Below are 18,355 nucleotides of genomic sequence, written 5' to 3' on the forward strand. Positions count from 1 at the left end.
CTCCAGACTGTTCCAAAAAGGCTCCTTTAGACAGCTTCTGGCAGTACAATTGTTGTGCAGGTGGAGAGATGGATTTCTAGTGCTTACTATGCCCTATCTACACTGATGGCTGCCCTCTCACTAATTTTTTAATGTAGTACTGTTATTATGCTTTCTAGAAGTGATTTTGATTACCTTAATAAATATTTAGAATAGTGGATTAAATTCCAAGTGAAATATTTTTGCTTTTTATTTTTTCTGTTGTTGATTTCTGGTTATTTTCTTGTGTATTGAAAATATAGCATTGTGATTTCTACTTTTCACTAAATTGGTTGGGATTTACTTTGGAGCCAAATACATGGTTAGATTTTTGAACTGTCCATTTGTGGAAAATAAGGTAAACAAAATTACATATACTGCTCTGTATATTTCTATCAGAATAAACTTGTTAGTGGACTTGTTCAAGTATATGTCACTATTTCTGGTCTATTTGATCTGCTCATTTCTGAACAGTCCCTATCCCTGGGTCTATTTCTCCTTGCATTTTGCCTAATGACATCGGTGCACAAAGAGTATGACAGACGTTTACATATCTATCATTTATTCATCCAACCATCCACCCACCCATCCATCATCAAATCTACCTTCATCCAGCATATATCCCTATATTTTACACACATATAAACTTATTATTCTAAAAACATCAAGATTTATTTCAATTCTATCCCCTCTTTATAACAAGATACAAAACTTTTAAGTTTACTTTTTCTTTTTATCTTATTTTAGGCAAAGTTTGCCTTTTCTTTTCTTTTTAACTTATTCCCCAGAACCAGTCCTCACTTTCCTTGTGATGATCTGGGATTTTAGTCAATTGTGTTTGCATATTTGCTTTCTTACAGTTAATAACTGTTTAGCAATAACCACATTTTATTAATTTCTTTGTTCAATACTGTTTCTTATAGCCCACGAATTCATGTTTGATGAAGTGTTCCTTTTGCTAGAGTATACCTATTTTCTTTTGTAAAGGATCTGTGAGTCAGACTTTTCGGATTCGTGAAAATGTGTTAATTTTTCCTCTTATGCTAGAATGCTAATTTGGCTGACTATAGGTTTCTGGACTCAAAATTATTTTTCTACAAAGGAAAACAAAGGAATAATGTGATTTCTGGAGAGGGTTCTGTGAGGTGGGAGAATGTAGCTGATGCTCAACAGTAAGGGGGGCCTGTATCTTGAAGCAGTGATGGGGGGCTGAGTACAGCTGCGCCTTGTCTCAGGCTGAGAGCATGGCCTGTCTGTCCATATGAGTAGGTGAGAAAATAGATACTACCTCTGTTATTATGGATTTGTCCACTTCTCCTGGTATTTGGTTATGAATCTAGATGGTGCATAGATGCTTGGGGGGGGAGAACAAATGTGGCTACAGGAATGTACAGAAAGCAAAGCTGTCAGCTGTGAGTATGATGAAGAGGAAGTGCTGGAAGGCTAGTGATGGTGGGGGTATGCAGCACCTGGACAGCAGGAAACAATGGAAGATGACCAAGCACTCACCGAGGTCAGGGAGCATGAATTTAAGTTGAAACTAGTAAGCTTGACTGTGGGTCTTTCTCTAGCCATATCCCAAATGCATAGGATTGAGTTTAACTTGGGCTTGTGGTTTTACCTCATAAACATAATAAAATGAGAAAGGCAGAGTAGTCAAGAGTATATAAATGAAGTCACTTTGATAGTGACCATGGAAGATAGTTAAGGGAGGACAAGAAGGGGTATGGGGTTCAATGAACGACGTTGGACCAATGGACTGGGAGTTCCTGATCAGATCAAAGGATCACCTGGACCTGTACTGAGCTGTGTGGTTGGAGTGTTTGAAACTGAAGTTGTGGAGCAGTTGAGCCACTGGGAATGATAAGGTCAAGGTGGAAGACCACATTGCTGGGACAGCAGGTCAAGGATTTGGTATCAGGGAAGGACTATCTACAACCGATTAAAATCACCAAAATTATAAGATTCATGGTGGGAAGAGTGCTAGGGAGCCAGGAGCCAAAATCTTGAAGAATCTGAAGGACAATGGCAGGGTAGGTGGTGGTAGCGTCAGATGACAGGAGATTTAAAGTTTGTGGTTTTAGTATTTTCCCAAAATGGCCAGAGCAATACATTTAGTCTCCTATGCTCTTGTGGAGGCCCCCTCCTTCATGTTCACCTGAATTTGGACAGGCCTTTTTGGCTGCCTTGATGAACAGAATAGAGCAGCAGAGCTCATGAATGACTCATGAAGCTCGGTTACAAATGGTGACATGGCTTCTGCCTGGGTCTTTAGCTCTTGGGTATCCAATTACCACACTGGAAAGAAGCCCAAACTAGTCCCTGGGGACCAATGGAGAGGCTCATGTGGAGAGAAACTGAGGCCCCAGGCTAAGAGGTATAGCATAAGCCAAAGATGTGAATGAATAGAACTTTGTAGGACTTTGTGTTTCCCAGCTGGGGCCCAGGCACAGTGGAGCAGAGCCAAGCTGTGAGCATACAAGATGGATGTTTCATTCCACCAAGGCTTGTGATGGTTCACCAGGTCGTGCTGCTTACTACTAGAACAAACTGGAAGCACGAATGAGGAACGCGAACGTATAGGAGTAACAGCTACGTTAAGGGACTGCCAGGTCTGCCAGAGAAAGGTAAACAGCCAGACAAGAGCTGTTGAAGGCAGAGGGGGCTTCACTGTCCATACATATGCAGCTTCAGAAGTCACAGTGAGAGGGAGACTATGATGGCAGCAGTGGCCATATTAGGAAGAGTGTGAATTCCAGATATTTTTGTGTGTTTTTTTTTGTGGCTCCATACATCGTTGTTCCCAACAGACTTTTGTCAGGACTTGGGGAAATGGAGAAATCAAGGATGATGCCTAGGTTTCTTTCTTTCTTTTTTTTTTTTTAATATTTTATTTATGAGAGAGAGAGAGAGAGAGAGAGGCAGAGACACAGGCAGAGGGAGAAGCAGGCTCCATGCAGGGAGCCCGACGTGGGACTTGATCCCAGGACTCCAGGATCACACCCTGAGCTGAAGGCAGATGCTCAACCGCTGAGTCACCCAGGGGTCCCGATGCCTAGTTCTATGTGAATAATGATTTCCAAAATGAGGAAGCCAGGAAGAAGGAAATGGTAAAAATACCTGCCATGTACATGAACATCAAAGATTTAATACCCACAAAATGAAAAAAGGCCAAATCAATATAAAAAATCATCAAAGAAAAATTTGGCCAAGGATATAAATAAGTAGTTATTAACAAAGAGAATTACAAATGACCAAGAAGTATATGAAAAAAAATAAGCTTCACGGATACTCAGAAATGCATACTAAATTTGTATTGTGTTTTTTCTGACCACAGATGGCAAAAATTAAAAGGACCAAAAACCTGCATACACCGAGGAAGTGGATTGGCCGGCTCTCTTGTGCGTAGTGAGAGCTAACCAGTGAGAGGAGTAGAGGAGATGGCGACTCCAGGTTAGAAGGCGATGTGACAACACCCAGCAACTCCACAGCTCTCAGTCTGCACAAGCAGGCAGTTCCAATCTTATACGTTGTCTATGGAGCCCATCAGGACTTCTGGTCAAAAGAATTAGCTCTTGGGTATCCAATTACCACACTGGACCCCTCTCAAATTACTTTTTCCCTTGATTATAAAAACATATTTTCTAACAAAACAGAAATGCAGGAAATGACCAGTCTTTTTAAATTTCTTCCCCACCTCAAAGATAACCACTGTTACTCAGTCTGATGCTTACATATCTGTTTCATACACATCTCAATTCTAGGCTCGCTTTTGTTGTTGTTATTGTTGTTCTTTGACCAGCTTTATTGAGGTATGATTGACAAACAAAAACCTGAATATATTTATATATTTCTTTAAGTTCAACTGCTTTAGATTTCACATACAAGTGGTATCATTCAATATTTGTCTGTGTCTGGCTTGTTTCACTTAGCATAGCGTCCTCTAAGACCATCCACATAGTCACAAATGGCAGGATTTCCTTCTTTTTTATGGCTACAATCTGTGTATATGTACCACAATTTATCTGTTCATCTGTTCATGACACTTAGGTTGTTTCTACATTGGCTACTGTGAATAATGCTGCAGTGAACAGCAGCATTTCTTTGAGATACCGATTTCCTTTCCTTTGGATACATATATCAGAAGTAGGCCTGCTGGACCATACGATATTTCATTTTTAATTTTTGAGGAACCGCCATACTGTTTTCGACAGTGGCTCTAACCATTTACTTTCCATCCATGGTACACGAGGGTTCCTTGTTCTCCACATCTTTACCAATGCTCCTTGTCTCTTGTCTCTTTGATGATGGCCATTCTAACAGGTATGAAGTAATATCTCACTGTGGTTTTGATTTGCATTTCCCTGATGATGAGTAATGTTGAGCATCTTTTCATGTACCTGTTGGCTATCTGTATGCCTTCTTTGGAGAAATGTGTATTCAGTTCCTTTGCCTCTTTTTCAATTGGGTTTTTTTTTTTTTTTTTTTTTTTTTTTACTATTGAGTAGTAGTTATAATAGTTGAGTTATAATAGCTCCTTATATATTTTAGATATTAACCTCTTATCAGATATATGGTTTACAAATATTTTCTCCCGTTCTATAGATTGCCTTTTCATTTTGTTCAGTGTTTCTCTTCCTATGCAGAAGCTTTTTAAGTTTGATGTAGTCCCACTTATATATTTGTTTTTCTTGCCTATGCTTTTGATGTCATCCAAAAAATTATTTACAAGACCGATGTCAAGGAGGTTATTCCCTATATTTTCTTCCAGGAGTTTTACAATCTTAGGTCTTATGTTTATGTTTTTAATCCATTTTCGTGTAAGGTAAGGGTCCAATTTCATTCTTATGCATGTGGATGTTCAGTTTCCCAACATCATTTATTGAAGAGACTGTTCCTTTCTCCATTGTGTATTCTTGGAATTCCTGTCGAAGATTAGTTGACCATACATATGAGATTTTATTTCTGGGCTCTCTATTCTGTTCCATTGACCTATGAGTCTATTTTGAGGCAAATGTCACATTATTGTGATTACTTGAGCTTTATAATACAGTTTGAAATCAAGAAATGTGACGGCTTTAGCTTTGTTGTTCTTAAGATTGTTTTGGCTTTTTGGTGGGATATTCTGTGGTTCTATACAAATTTTAGGATTGTTTCATTTCTGTGAAAAATGCCATTAACATTTTAATAGGGATTGTACTGAGTCTGTGGACTGCTTTGGGTAATATGGACATTTTAACAATATTAATTCTTCCAATCTATGAACACAAAATATCTTTCCATTCATTTGTATCTTCAGTTTCTTTCATCAGTTTCGTAGTTTTCATTAGATGGCTCTTTCACCTCTTTGGTTAAATTTATTTCTAAAAATTTTGTTTTAAGGCTACTATAATTCTTTCCTTAATTTCTCTTTTGGATAGTCTGTTGTTAGTGTATAGAAATGCAACAGATTTTTTCATATCAATCTTGTATCTTACAACTTTACTGAATTAATTTAATAGTCTCAACAATTCTTTGATGGAGTCTAGGATTTTCTATATAGATGACATCATCAAACAGATCTAACTGCCTCCTTTTTAATTTGGATGTCTTTTATTTCTTTTTCTTGCCTAATTGTTCTGGATAGAATTTCCAGTACTAGGCTGCACAGAAGCAGTGAGAGTGGACATCTTTTTTTTGGCGTTGCTTTTAAGATTTGTTTATTTATTCATGAGAGACACAGAGAGAGAGGTGCAGAGACACAGGCAGAGGGAGAAGCAGGCTCCCTGCGGGGAGCCCCATGTGGGACTCGTTCCCAGGACCCCGGGGTCACGCCCTGGGCCAAAGGCAGACACTCAACCACTGACCCATCCAGGTGTCCTGAGAATGGACATCTTGCTCTTGTCCCTGATCCTAGAGAAAGAGCTTTCAACATTTCACCACTGTATATGAGGCTAGTTATGGGTTGGTCATATGCAGCCTTTGTTGAGATACACTCTCTTTACACTTACTTTGTTGAGAGCTTTTACATGAAAGGATGAAAAAGTTTGTAAACCTATAAAGAAAACAATACAACTGAAGGGAGAAGTAGACAGCAGTATGACAATAGCAGAGGAATCTAATACCCTACTTTCAACAATGGGTGTATCATCCAAACAGCAAATTAATAAAGACAGACTGAACTTGAATTGCACTTTAGACCAGATGGACCTGACACACATCTGTAATAAGAGAAAAATATACACTCTTCTCAAGCATACAAGAATATTCCTCAGGATAGATAATATATTAGGCTATAAAAACAAGTCTTAAAAATTTAACAAGATTGAGAGTTAGAGTGAACCCTGGGTGGTTCAGTTGGTTAAGTGTCCAACTCTTGATTTTGACCCAGGTCATGATCTCAGGGTTGACATGGAGCCCCACATTGGGCTCTGCATTGGGTGTGGAACCTGCTTAAGATTCACTCTCTTTTTCCCTCTGACCATCCCCCCTCCAATTTAACAAGATTGGAATCATGTCAGGTATAGTTTCTGATCACAATGGTGTGAAACTAGAAACCAATAAGAGGGAGACAAGTGGAAAATTCACAAATCTACAGAAATTGAACAACACATTTGTGAACAACCAAGAGGCCAAGGAAGATATCAGAAGGTATCTTGATACAGACAAAAACAGAATACAACCTACAAAAACTAATGGATGCAAAAATAATATGTTGCAACCAAAGCAGTTCTAAGAGAGATGTTTATAACAGTAAATGCCTGTTAGAAAAAAGAAACATCTCAAATAAACAACCTAACTTTACACCTCAAAGAACTAGAAAAAGAACATACTAAGCCCAAAGATAGCAGAAAGAAGGAAATAACAAAGCTTAAAAGAAAAATAAAAAATGAGACAAGAATGACAATAAAAAAGATAAATGAAACTAAACTGGTTTTTGAAAACATATACAAAATTGACAAACCTTTAGAGACTGCCCAAGAGAAAAAGACAGATGGCTCAAATAAAACAAAGCAGAAGAAATTAAAACTGATACTAAAGAAGTGACTACTATAGACACTTACATGCCAACAACTGGACAACCTAAGAGAAATGGACAAATTCCCAGAGAAGTACAACCTACCAAGACTGAATAAATATGAGACAGATAATCTGAACAGATCAATGAGAAAGGAGATTGAATCAGTAATGAAAAACCTTCCAACAAATGAAAATCCAGGACCAGATGGTTTCACTAGAGAATTCTACCAAACATTTAAAAAAGAATTAATGCCAATCCTCAAACTCTTCCAAAAAAACGAACTAGAAGGAACACTTCCAAACTCATTTTATGAGGCCAGCATACGCTGACATCAAAACCAGTCAAGGACACTATAAGAAAACTACAGGCCAAACACCCTGATGAACAATGATGCAAAAACTACAAAATACTACCAAACCAAATTCAATAGAACATTAAAAGGATCATACAGCACAATCAGTGGTATTATCCCTCGGAAGCAAGGATGGTTCAGCATATGCAAGTCAATCAACATGATACACATGTTAACAGAATGAAGGATAAAAAAAAAAAAAATCACATGACCATATCAATCGATGCAGAAATGGCATTTGACAAAATTCAACATCCTTTTTCTTCCCAAAGATCCCACTATATTAGATCGTGAAGTGTCCTCCAAATAAAGAAATGTGAAATTATATTTAATTATGAGTGATAAATATAGTTTTATTTTCATTTTTAAATTAATTCATGGACATTTTATCAGCAGACTAGGCTGCAGGGTAACTAACTTACATGACAACAAGATCACAGGAACTTCCTGCACTGGCTTTCCAAACATGAGAGAGACCGTACAAACCCAATGATGTGCTGAAGCTTGCTAATGACCACAAACACTTTACTGACAAGTTAGAGTTCAGATATTATAAAGGGGGAAAACAATTTTCATGGGGGTCTGCTCTTTTAGTCTAAGGGATGAGAAATTTATTTCAAAGTTATAAAAATAAGCAGTAAAGAAATGAAATTTCTAGAAGCAACCGTGGTCTCAAATGACCAGAAACGAAAGGAAGAGAATGTTAATATTCAGACAGGAAACTCCGTAAGTGGAAGGAGACAAATCTATTTCTAACGATGGGAAATCAGGTTGAGGTCCTACAAGACTCACAGGGGGAAGGAACGAGATATGCAAATGTCCTTCAGAAGGACTTGTAGGAAGTGGTGAGGATGTTTCAAATTAAGACCTGCAAGTAGAGCAGCTGGAGACCGTATCCCTGTTTTGGCAAATACTAGATGGGATTCTAAGGTCAGACAAAGCCAGGAGCTCCGCACACTTGAGCTGTCAGGGTAATTCATCAAACGCAGTATACGGACTGGACTGCGAATACGCTCAGGGCTCGTTTGGTTTTTACAGACAGCAACAATGGGCGTGTCTTCCAGGCACACGTGTGAGCCCTCTCTGAGCGTGTGCGGAGCCTCCAGAGCCAGGGCGTGTGGTGCGAACAGGCCGCTAACGCAGGGTCTGCCTTCTACCCTCTAAATATAGATTTCTTTCCATAGTCAATACCCCAGAAGTTGAGCTCAGTACAATTACAATTCTTGAAATTTCAATTGTCTAAGAATTCTTCCAAGAGCTTGGATGTATCCGGAACATTTTTTAAAGACAAGAGCCGTTCAGTGCTCACCGTTAGTGGCATCATAAACTGAGCTTCCTGCCACTGAGCTACGGCCTCTGCCCCGCACGCCCCTGCAGGCCGGCCTGAGGCTGTCTGTGGGCTGGGACCCAGGCCTGCCTCTCACGCTCTGCTGTCAGGAGCTCGGAGCGGGAGCTCGGCAAAAGTAAAACGGAAAGGAAGGTCGGGCAGGAACAGCCCGTGGGCCACACGCACGCCTCGAGGACTCCCAGGCAGGGCCAGGCCCCCCACGCAGAGCTGGCTCTCCCGCCAGGAAGGCCACAAGAAGGCTGTTACCTCTTTTTCTGTGTTTGTAACTAGAAACAATTCTTGGACTATCATACAGCCACGGGGCACCACGTCTGCAATCCTTACAATCTTTGCAATCCAGTGTTAAGTTTTTTCAAAAGCAGGATGTAGTAAGATTCCAACTCACTGAAGAAAAATCAACTGTCCCTCATAAACACAGATGAAGAGATTAGGGGGAAGATGCTTACAAGCGTTCGGGGCACAGAATCAAGGACAACCTCTGAAAATAAGTCAACAGAGCATTCTATATGGTATGAGGGAGAAGTCACCAGAAAGGATGTTCTTCTTTTTCACGAGGCGAGGTCTGGACCTCACAGGGACGAGGCTGCAATGCTGCTCTGGGTGCCTCGCTCCTAAGAGGGGCGTACGGGGCGGTCAGGCTGGACTGCGCACCTCCTGCTCTCCACGCTTGCTCTGAAGGAGGCAAACTCGCCTGCACACCAAGTGAGCCGGGCCCCATGCCAGGAGTCAACATCTGAATTCTTTTAAAGTTTAGCAACTGATATGAAAGATTTATGTTATAAAGGCAGATGCTCTACTTCCATGTTCGATAAAGCCGATTTATTCTGAGGACAGAGGTGTGCACTTACCCAGAGGAGGAGGAGTATCTTCTCCAGTGGTCAGGCTCATACTGTCTACTTCCTGCACCAAACACATATGAAAACCAAAACTAAGTCAATCATGTTTCTGTAACACTCGAACAGAAAACACCGCACTTTCTCAGTCGTGTAAAACGACATGCTGAGTTGTATTTGGGGGGCAGCACTGTATTTTCTTTTCTGCTGTGGCCACTGTCACAGAAGCCTGTTGCACAATTATTTCCATTAGAGTAGGAAGCAATTAATTACGAGGTGGCTCTTCCGGTACGAGGAAGCAGCGTCCAAACTGCTGCTCTGACGCCAGTGCAACCCCGCCGGGTGCCCAGTGTCTGCTGCCAGTGCAGACGGCTCCCGAGGGCGCCCCCCACCCCACCCCGTGTGGCTCTTCCACAGCTCAGGGCAGAGCGCCCGGCCCGGGGCCCTGGCCACACGTCACCTTCCACCATCAGGAGTGTTGGGAAGAGCCAAAGGGAGCCAGCCCGCCAGGAAACAAGGCGGTGGTGACTTCACATTCCCAGGGTAACACTTTTCCTACAACGCTTCCCATGCCCTGCGGGAGGCGGGAGGCGGGAGGAGGGCAGGGGCTCTGGCCAGCGCTGGGAGGAGCCGGTCACAGCAAGGCCACCATGGGGTTTGCAGCCCCACCGTGTTATCACAGATGATCAGAGACACTTTTACAACAGCCCGGCCTCATCAGGGTTACACCAACAGTGGAAATCTGAAGAAATCACAAGCAAATGCGATTTGCTACTGCCTGTGGAATTTAACACATCACTTCTCACCAACAGCAAGGAAGAGGTTAAAGTGCTCTCACTTCAGCTGCTTTGAAGTCCCCGCCCTCCCCCGCCCCTGCCGGGAGGCCAGGAGGTCTCACCTCTGCTCCAGGGGTCCCCTCCCAACTCCCAGGCCAGGAAGCAAAAGCTTCACAGAGTGGGGGCCTCGGGCTCTCCCAGCCAGCGGGGCCCCTGCTCCCCCCTCCCCTCCCCTCACAGGGGTTCAGCACACTCATTCTGAGGCAGTTGTAGTTTTACTTCAGCGTCTGGTCTGCCCAACAGGATCCAGAATATCACACGAACTCAGCTGATAAAGCAGCAGAAGCAGCAGGGTGCGAGAGGGTGGACTTCGTTTTAAAAGAAGTTTTACTGTGGGTAAAATGCTACCAAATAGCATCACATGGTGCAGAGAAATCGCCCTGAAAGAGGAGTCAATGGATGCAGCAAACGTCATTGTTGCCTTATTTTAAGAAATTGTCACAGTCATCACAGCCTTCGGCGTCGAGGCAAGACCCTCCACCAGCAAGACAGTTACAACTCGCTGAAAGCTCATATGCTGCTTAGCACTTTTTTAAACAATAAAAATATTACAACTTAATTGTACCTTAAGTACAATTTTTACCTTAAGAAAAAGAAAGAAAGAAAGAAAGAAAGAAAGAGAAAGAAAGAAAGAAAGAAAGAAAGAAAGAAAGAAAGAAAGAAAGAAAGAAAGAAAGAAAGAAAGAAAGAAAAGAGTCTTGTCTGTCAACTGCGCCCAGGAAGTCCTGACAATGTTCTCTCTAGACGACTTATGTGTCTCTAAAAAGTACCAAAGGGCAGGTCAAAGGCAGACACCCCCCAGCAAACAGTCTGTGGCTGACTGGAGACGCCGTCATTCTCTCAGTGGTGAAACCGAGGAAGTGACCACCTGACCTTAACCAGTGCCCCGTCCAATAAAGGACGTTATATGTGTGTGAACACGCATCTACCCAGAACCATCTGGAATCCAAACACCCTGGTACCACCAGTGCAATTCCTGTGGACGTTTCTCCACGTGAGCTAAGACACGCTGTCCTTGCTCAACTACTGTCCTGCCAGAGACCTGATCTCTCACGCCTCATGCCCGGACTCTTCTTTTTTTAGTTTTCTGAGCACAGGAGGGGACGTTATGTCAGCTCAGGTGGGCGACACAGTGGCTCAGCAGGCCGGTGTGTTCCGCTGTGCCCGCCACGGCGCCCCGGGGCCCCAGTGACTGTGCTCCTGAAGCATCCTCGTCCCCAGGTTCTCCAGTCTGCTGCTGGCTCAGCCCTCACTCGACCATCTCACCTTCGACCTGAGGCCTCCCAGGGCATGGTTTCAGCCCCCGCCCACCCCCGGCACCACCATCCCCTGGCTTCTGTGTGACCACCGTGGTCCCAGCCCTGAGCAGGGATTCCCTGCAAACCCCGGCCCCCGCAAAGCAGCCTCAGGCTCTGGCTGCTGCGTCTGATTCCCTGGTTTCTACAGAACCAGAACAGAAGCGGTACAATGTGCTCGTCTGGGCCTAGCACCCGGTCGGACAAACATCCCTGAGCCTTCCAAACGTTCCCTGAAGTTCAGGATGGTCACGTGCGTGGGGGATGCCGGGAGGGGGAAGCCCCATCTGCGTGGCGTTCACAACGGCACCCCGGAGGCCGTGGGATCCGCTCAGGCCCTAAGAGGGGAACCCGGGGCAGCAGGCTCCCTCCCTCCCTCCCTCCTTCCGTCCAGGGAAGAGGACAATCGTGAAGACACCCTCCAACAACTACTGCTCTGAGCGGCTCGACTTCAGGGGCCCAGGAAGGCCACTCACCCGGCTTCCTGCAACCTCACGCCTTGCTGCCCAGGCTGGATGCTGAGGACATGGCGGGGAGCACCACGCAAAGAGCGTCTGCAGGGACGCCGCTCATCAGAGGGCAGCCTGGAAGCGTACACGCGTGGGGGCTGCGTGTCGCACGGCACACGTCACTGCCACGGGCCAGGGGTGAACGTGCTCACGTCGCCGCAGACACACAGTCGCTTTGCACCTGTGCCCAGCCTTCGCCTACAGCCCCATCGCCCTGACTTGGTGCTGTTGCATCTTCCCTGACTTCCTGGAAACAAGCCAGGACGGAGGCCACGTGGGGGGAACACGGAGCAGGGACAGGTGGCTCTGGGGACGCCCGGCAGCCCAAGCCGCCCAAACATGCCCAGCACACCTCTGCTCGCCCCGCTCTCCCACGCTAGGAGGGGCTGGGCCAGCTCCGTGAGCCTGCCTGGGACAGGACGGACAGACAGGGCCGCGCCCCCAGTCCGCTCCAAACCCGCCAGGCACTTACGCCCCACGCAGTCTTGTGCCTGAATTCAAACCTTGTCACTATTGCAGAGAGGAGCCTAGCGCTAAGGGGGGCAGGCTCGGGCCCCAGGGGGCAGTCTGGTGACCAAGGGACGTCTGTCCAGGAAGGACCTGGAGCCAACCCCAGGGCTCTGAGCAGTGCTGCGCGGCCCTGGAGCGCCTGCCCTCCGCCGCCTGCCCAACTCCCTTCCTGTGAGCCTCCCTCCTCAGGCCTCAGCCTACACGCCCTGTTTCAGGAGGACCCTCTGGATCTCTCTGTGAAGACTGCAGGGTGTGTGGGAGCAGGGTGGTCGGGGGGATGCTCAGGCCCCGTGCGGGAGGAAGGCTCCTGCCCCTTCCCACACAGCTCTACGCAGAGGTGCACAGGCCCCACAGGCAGGACCCCACAGCGCGGAGCCCCCAGGCCAGGGCTGTACCTGCTGCACGGATGTACCCCCAGGGCTCAGCGGGCTGCTGTCCACGAGGGTCAGCACCAAGCAGGCCGAACGCCCCCCATGTGGACGCGAGCCCACGGCAGGGGCGTCACGGTTGGAGTCTAGGCAACCTGACGAGAGCCTCGTGTTCCTGGGGGCCCCTGTCTGCAGGTCAGCTCAATCGACTGCACTACCTTCTAAATTAAAAGCAACCTCAAACACGCCTGACACGGAGACAGCATCCCCGATGGCACTCATGCTGCGCTGGCAGCCACACCCGGCGGTCTGGGTGGGGTCCCGCATGGCCATCCCGGAGGAGATGGGGGGAGCGTGGGGCGCTGCCGCCCTCACTGGGCCGACTATCTCAGAGCCCCATGTGTTAGCAGGCGGCAGGACGGGCGAGGTGGGCTCTGCACGTCACACCAGGGCAAAGCACAGCAGCTGTGACCCTTACTCGACTTCTCTGTCCCCAGGGATGAGCGTTTCAGGGGTGCTCAGTGTGAGCTTTGGTCTACCCTGAGCTAATGGCGGACCCCCAATTTCTGCCAGAAGAAGAGGCAACCCCCGGAGACAGTCTCTGATTCCCCTGAGCGGCCTCATGAGGGCAGAGGCGCAGGGCCCGCCGCGCAGCAGGCAGGAGACGACGCAGACTAGGATGGGAGGGTCCACTTTGGAGCTCGCTAGAAGCCACCTTCAGTGAAGTCTGTTGCAAGGATAAAACCGTACGCCTCAGGTAATACGAAGTCCCCACAGCTACGCGTTGAACACCCTAAGGAACTCTGAACCTTAATACCAGTGAGGTGTTCCTGTGTATTTAAAATGTAAGTCGCTGCGTATGAAACTCCGCTTCACACACGGAAACCAGACACCTGTGCTACCCAGGGAGCAAGCCAAGGACGCGTTTTACTTCCTCGATCACCCAGGAGGGTCTTGTTTATAAACCAGAATGTAGAAGACGTCACAATGCTCTGTCTTCACTGGAAAGACGCGTGTGCCCGAAACGGTCACAAGAGCCCTGCTCTGAGATGATAAAGAACAGAGTCCTGTTCAGGATGTTCAGTGTTTGCTTACGTGTCAAGGTGACCCGCCGCCCCAGCAGCAGCCCGTCGCCAGCCCCCCAGGAGCACCCCGTGGCCTCTTACCTGGTCCCGAGTCCCTCCAGTGCTGTCCTGGGTCTGCCCGGCTGCAGCCAGAGCTCGTCCTGTGGGAGCCAGATCCCTGCCTCCCCCAGCGGCCTGTGGGGACATGTCGGCACGTTAGGAGGCGGCCATAGGCCTCACCCCAGATGACACGTGATCTCTCAGAGCAGCGAGGCGGCACCAGGTCTGCGCTTCTCAAAATTCTGGTCCTTAAAGCACAGGGGAAACCCTTGAAAAATGTGGACTGAGGGGCCCCGGCTGGGATGGGGGCGGGGGCTGTGTGCATTTGAGCATGTCCTCCAGAAGACCCCATCCCCCAGGAGACCCTGTGTAGGCGACAGACCAGGAGACTGGCCGACGCTGGGCCAGAACTAGGGTGCTCTAGGCCACCCCAAAGCAGGGCCCTTGGTCGGTCATCGGTTCATCACCAGCAGTGCTCAGGCTCCGGGCGGGCAGGGGGTCCCAGGGGCTCAGGGGCTCAGGGGGGTGCCAGGGGCTCCAGTGGGTGGGGTGTCCCAGGGGCTGCAGGGGGCTCAGGGGGGGCAGGTGGGGGTCCCAGTGGCTCAGGTGGCGGGGGGTGCAGGGGGTTCAGGGGGGCAGGTGGGGGTCCCAGTGGCTCAGGTGGCAGGGGGTGCAGGGGTTCAGGGGGCAGGTGGGGGTCCCAGTGGCTTAGGGGGGCAGGGGGTGCAGGGGGCTCTGGGCAGGCAGGGGGTCCCAGGGGCTCTGGGAAGGTGGGGAGTTCCAGGGGCTCAGGGGGGTGCCGGGGGCTCTGGGTGCATAGGAGGATCTCAGGGGGTGCAAGGGGGCTCAGGGGGTCAGGTAGGGGTCCCAGTGGTTCAGGGGGAAGGGGGTGCAGGGGGCTCCGGGCAGGTGGTGGGTCCCGGGGCTCGGCCTCCCCGCACTGTCCAAACACCCGACCACCCAGCGTTCCCGAGCTCCGACACCTCCTACCACAGGCCGCGACCAGAACGCTGCACATCTGAGCTGCAAGGTCCCCAGTCCTGACCCCGCACAGCTGGCAGGACAAAGGGAACGGGCTGACAAGTGGGCAGGACAAGGGGGGTCTGTGACTCCCGGGAAACGGAAGGAAGCCCCTCTCTGACCCCACACTCTCCTTCCAGCACCTGGTGGTGACCTCGCGACCCGGCAGCCCTCAGAACGAGCCCCCGCGGGTGGCCGGGGGCAGGAACCAGGAGGGCTCTCTCTCTCCCAGGGAGGAGGGGCTGCGGGTGACAGGCACAGGCCCTAAGGGAGGGGGACGTGAAAGAACTGGACTCATCAGCATGAGGACGGACCCAGCCAGCTTCTCTGCCGCCGGTGGGTGAGACACGCTGCTGCCCACACCGGCCGGCGGCACAGTCGAGGGAGCCAGCAGCATAGCTCCCCGTCCCTGCTGCGGGGGCTCAGGTGACCCGTTGGGGACACTTCCCTGGAGGTGACCGCAGCCGCCTGCAGCCCCCACGCTAGCTGCTCTACCTTAAGGAGCAACGTGCGTGAAATGAGAACAGAAGCACTTCCGAGCTCAACTAACTAGGCCCCCGCACACGGCGGTGGGGCAGGCCTGGGCCACCAGGGTACACGGCCCACGGGAGCCCCGCCCCACGGGAGACGGTCACCTGGGAGCCCCATCCCATGGCAGCCCTGGCCCATGGGAGCCCCGGCCCACGGCGGCCCCTTCCCGAGGATGAAAGCCTGGAAACACCGGGAGCGCCCCTCCTGCCCGCGCCTGCGGCGTCTGTGGCCTCCGTGGCCCGAGGCCGGTCCCCGCGGCCTCCGCCGGCTTCCATGGGGCTGCGTGCATCCGGGACAGGGCAGCTCCCCGTGGCCGCGGTGGTTCACGGTGCAGGGCCTGGCCCGCTCGGCCCTCCGCGGCCTCTCCCGGGGTCGGGGTCGGGGACGGGGACCGCGCCTCCACCTGCCGCTCACCTGCGGGCCGAGCACCTCCCGCGCCTGCGCCCCGTGGTGCCCACCTGGCTGGTGCGAGCGCCAGTGCTGCCGGCTCACGATGCGCCTGTTCTCCTTTGCGCACGCCTTGCACACGACCGACTTGAGCGCGTGGAACCTGGTGAGCCGGGACCTCTGCAAGCAGAGCGGACGCGTGAGCAGCGCGGGCCGTGGGGACATGGAGCCCCGGCCGCGCACGGCCTCCGCGCCCCGCCCCAGCCCTTCCCTGGGTTCAGCGCTCGCCCCAAAAGGGCGCGGTTCCCTGGCAACGCCCAGGCCACCACAGCCCTTCCTGGGTGTGACCCCTTGGGAGAAGCAGCTGTGGGCGAGGGACGGCCTGCCTCGGTGCGAGCTCACGGCTGACACGTGGCCCCATCGGCCTCACCCCTTTCAAGCCGCACCTGTGAGCCCGCGGTCACCTTGCATGTGGCTGTGACTGAGACATGGGACCACCGCGTGGGGTGTGCACCGCTGACCCTTTACTATTCCATGCCTGGGCATGAGCGCCACCTGAGCACCACCCTCCCTCGTGACCCTGCGGCCACCTGCACACGGCACCAGCTGCTCCTGAACCCCCGGGACACCCCGGGACGTGCTGGGCCGAGGAGCAGGGATCGCAGCACGCCTCTGAAGGTTTGCATCCGACGTGACGCTCCTGTGCTCTGTCCCCACCTGGTGGGTGCCCTCGGGCCGCAGGGTCTCTCGCACACCTGCGGCTGTCCCCACACGCTCCCAGAGCCGGGCACAAGCCCCCGGAGACCTCCCAGGGTCACGACAGCAGCCACGGCCCCTGCAGACTGGAGCCTGTAGGGAGTATTGTCAAGTAAAAGCGGCCGTGACTCCTACTGAGTTGGTCTGACGTCTGCCAAGGCAGCTCTGGGGCCGCAGTCCCCTCAATTCGAGAAGGGTGGAGAGGGCCGGGGGGACTGGACGGTGCTCCTCGCCATCGCTCAGCAGCTGGGCACTCGAGCCGGGTGGCAGGACTTGGGGGACGCTAGGAGATACGCTAGGCCTCCCCGTCCGTGCCTCTGCCTCCCTGCAGGTACTGCAGCCCTCCCTCGGAACTGTGGTGACCTCAGCCACGTCGCCAGCTGTCAGCGTTAACTGTGCTAAATTCCAAAGCCTGGGGACACGTGCGCCCTGCGCTGCGACAGCCAGCCCCACGCGTGGCCGCGGGCTCTGGGCACCTCAAACCCCTGGTTCCCGAGCAGGAAAACGCTGTGCACTCACGTTGTGCTCCACGAGAGCCTCCACCGCGTACCCCTTCTCCGACTGCAGGTACTTCTGATGAAAGAGCTTCCCGTCGAATACGTTCCAGGGCATGAAGTCACTCGTCCTCCAGGGGAAGCCGCACGCGCTGTTGACCAGGACCAGGGTGGTGAGGCCGCGCACCAGCAGGGAGCCCAGCTGCACCGCTCGGGAGTCAATGTAGTCAAGCTGCGGGGCGCAGACGGAGAACGGGGAGTCACACACGTGGGGATGCACACCCTGCGCCTCGGCGCTGTGCCCAGCAGCCCCTGGGAGCCCCGCGGGTCACGGGAGCAGCACGTGCACACCCGGACACCCGCCAGGCCTGTGGACACACACGGGCCCCGAGCCACAGTCACAGCAGGTCAGCGCGGCACGGCCAGGGCAAGCCGCAAGGCGCGTGCTGCGGGTGTGCGCACCTCTGAAAACCTAACAGCGCAGCAGAGGAAGAGGATCCAAGGTGCCATCGGAGACAGTGGTGGGTCACACTGCGTTCTACAAAACCACGCTCAGCCGTTCAATTACAAGCACTGATCCCTCGGAGGGTTGCTGAACGGATGACTTTCTATGAATTAAGGTCGTACGGATGTAGAATATTTGTTGTCAAACGCACACTCTCGCTGTGCCGTGGTGAGTGCCAGCGGCCGCTCGCGCTCCCGGGGTCCTCGCCGGCAACCGCACGCACAGACTCGTACCCAGCAAGTGGCCACAGGCCTGGGTCAATGAGGTCAGCTGCTGTGCATCCGCGTCTGGCTGACCCGGGCTGCTCAGATACACCGTGGCTACCCGGACGTCACTGCGCGTCCAGTACAGGTCACAGCCAACCTAAACCGTGACCAAAGTCACGGACGTCCTACCCCTCACAGGTCACCGAAGGGAAACTGATCATCGTCTGAAGAAAGTTTCCATGAACTGCGATTACCCCAGAGTT

The 18,355-nt window shown here is 50.8% G+C and overlaps 1 protein-coding gene across 13 annotated transcripts in view; it reads right to left on the bottom strand.

Moving 5' to 3' along the window:
- Positions 1-18,355, bottom strand: part of FAM120B (family with sequence similarity 120 member B) — a 90,339-nt gene that overhangs the window by 10,784 nt on the left and 61,200 nt on the right. For 8 of the 13 annotated variants that reach the window (XM_072831655.1, XM_072831653.1, XM_072831650.1 and 5 more), the window contains 3 exons: positions 17,407-17,613; positions 16,203-16,311; positions 14,236-14,328 (listed from right to left, as the gene is read on the bottom strand). In XM_072831655.1, the coding sequence (XP_072687756.1) occupies positions 14,236-14,328; positions 16,203-16,311; positions 17,407-17,613 (409 nt within the window). Of the gene's footprint in view, positions 1-5,700; positions 9,476-9,566; positions 9,619-14,235; positions 14,329-16,202; positions 16,312-17,406; positions 17,614-18,355 lie in introns of those variants that run through there. The other 5 variants (XR_012033631.1, XM_072831656.1, XM_072831662.1 and 2 more) reach the window with 2 other exon arrangements.

Source organism: Canis lupus, chromosome 7 (assembly GCF_048164855.1).
Source record: "Canis lupus baileyi chromosome 7, mCanLup2.hap1, whole genome shotgun sequence".
Lineage (NCBI taxonomy): Eukaryota > Metazoa > Chordata > Mammalia > Carnivora > Canidae > Canis > Canis lupus.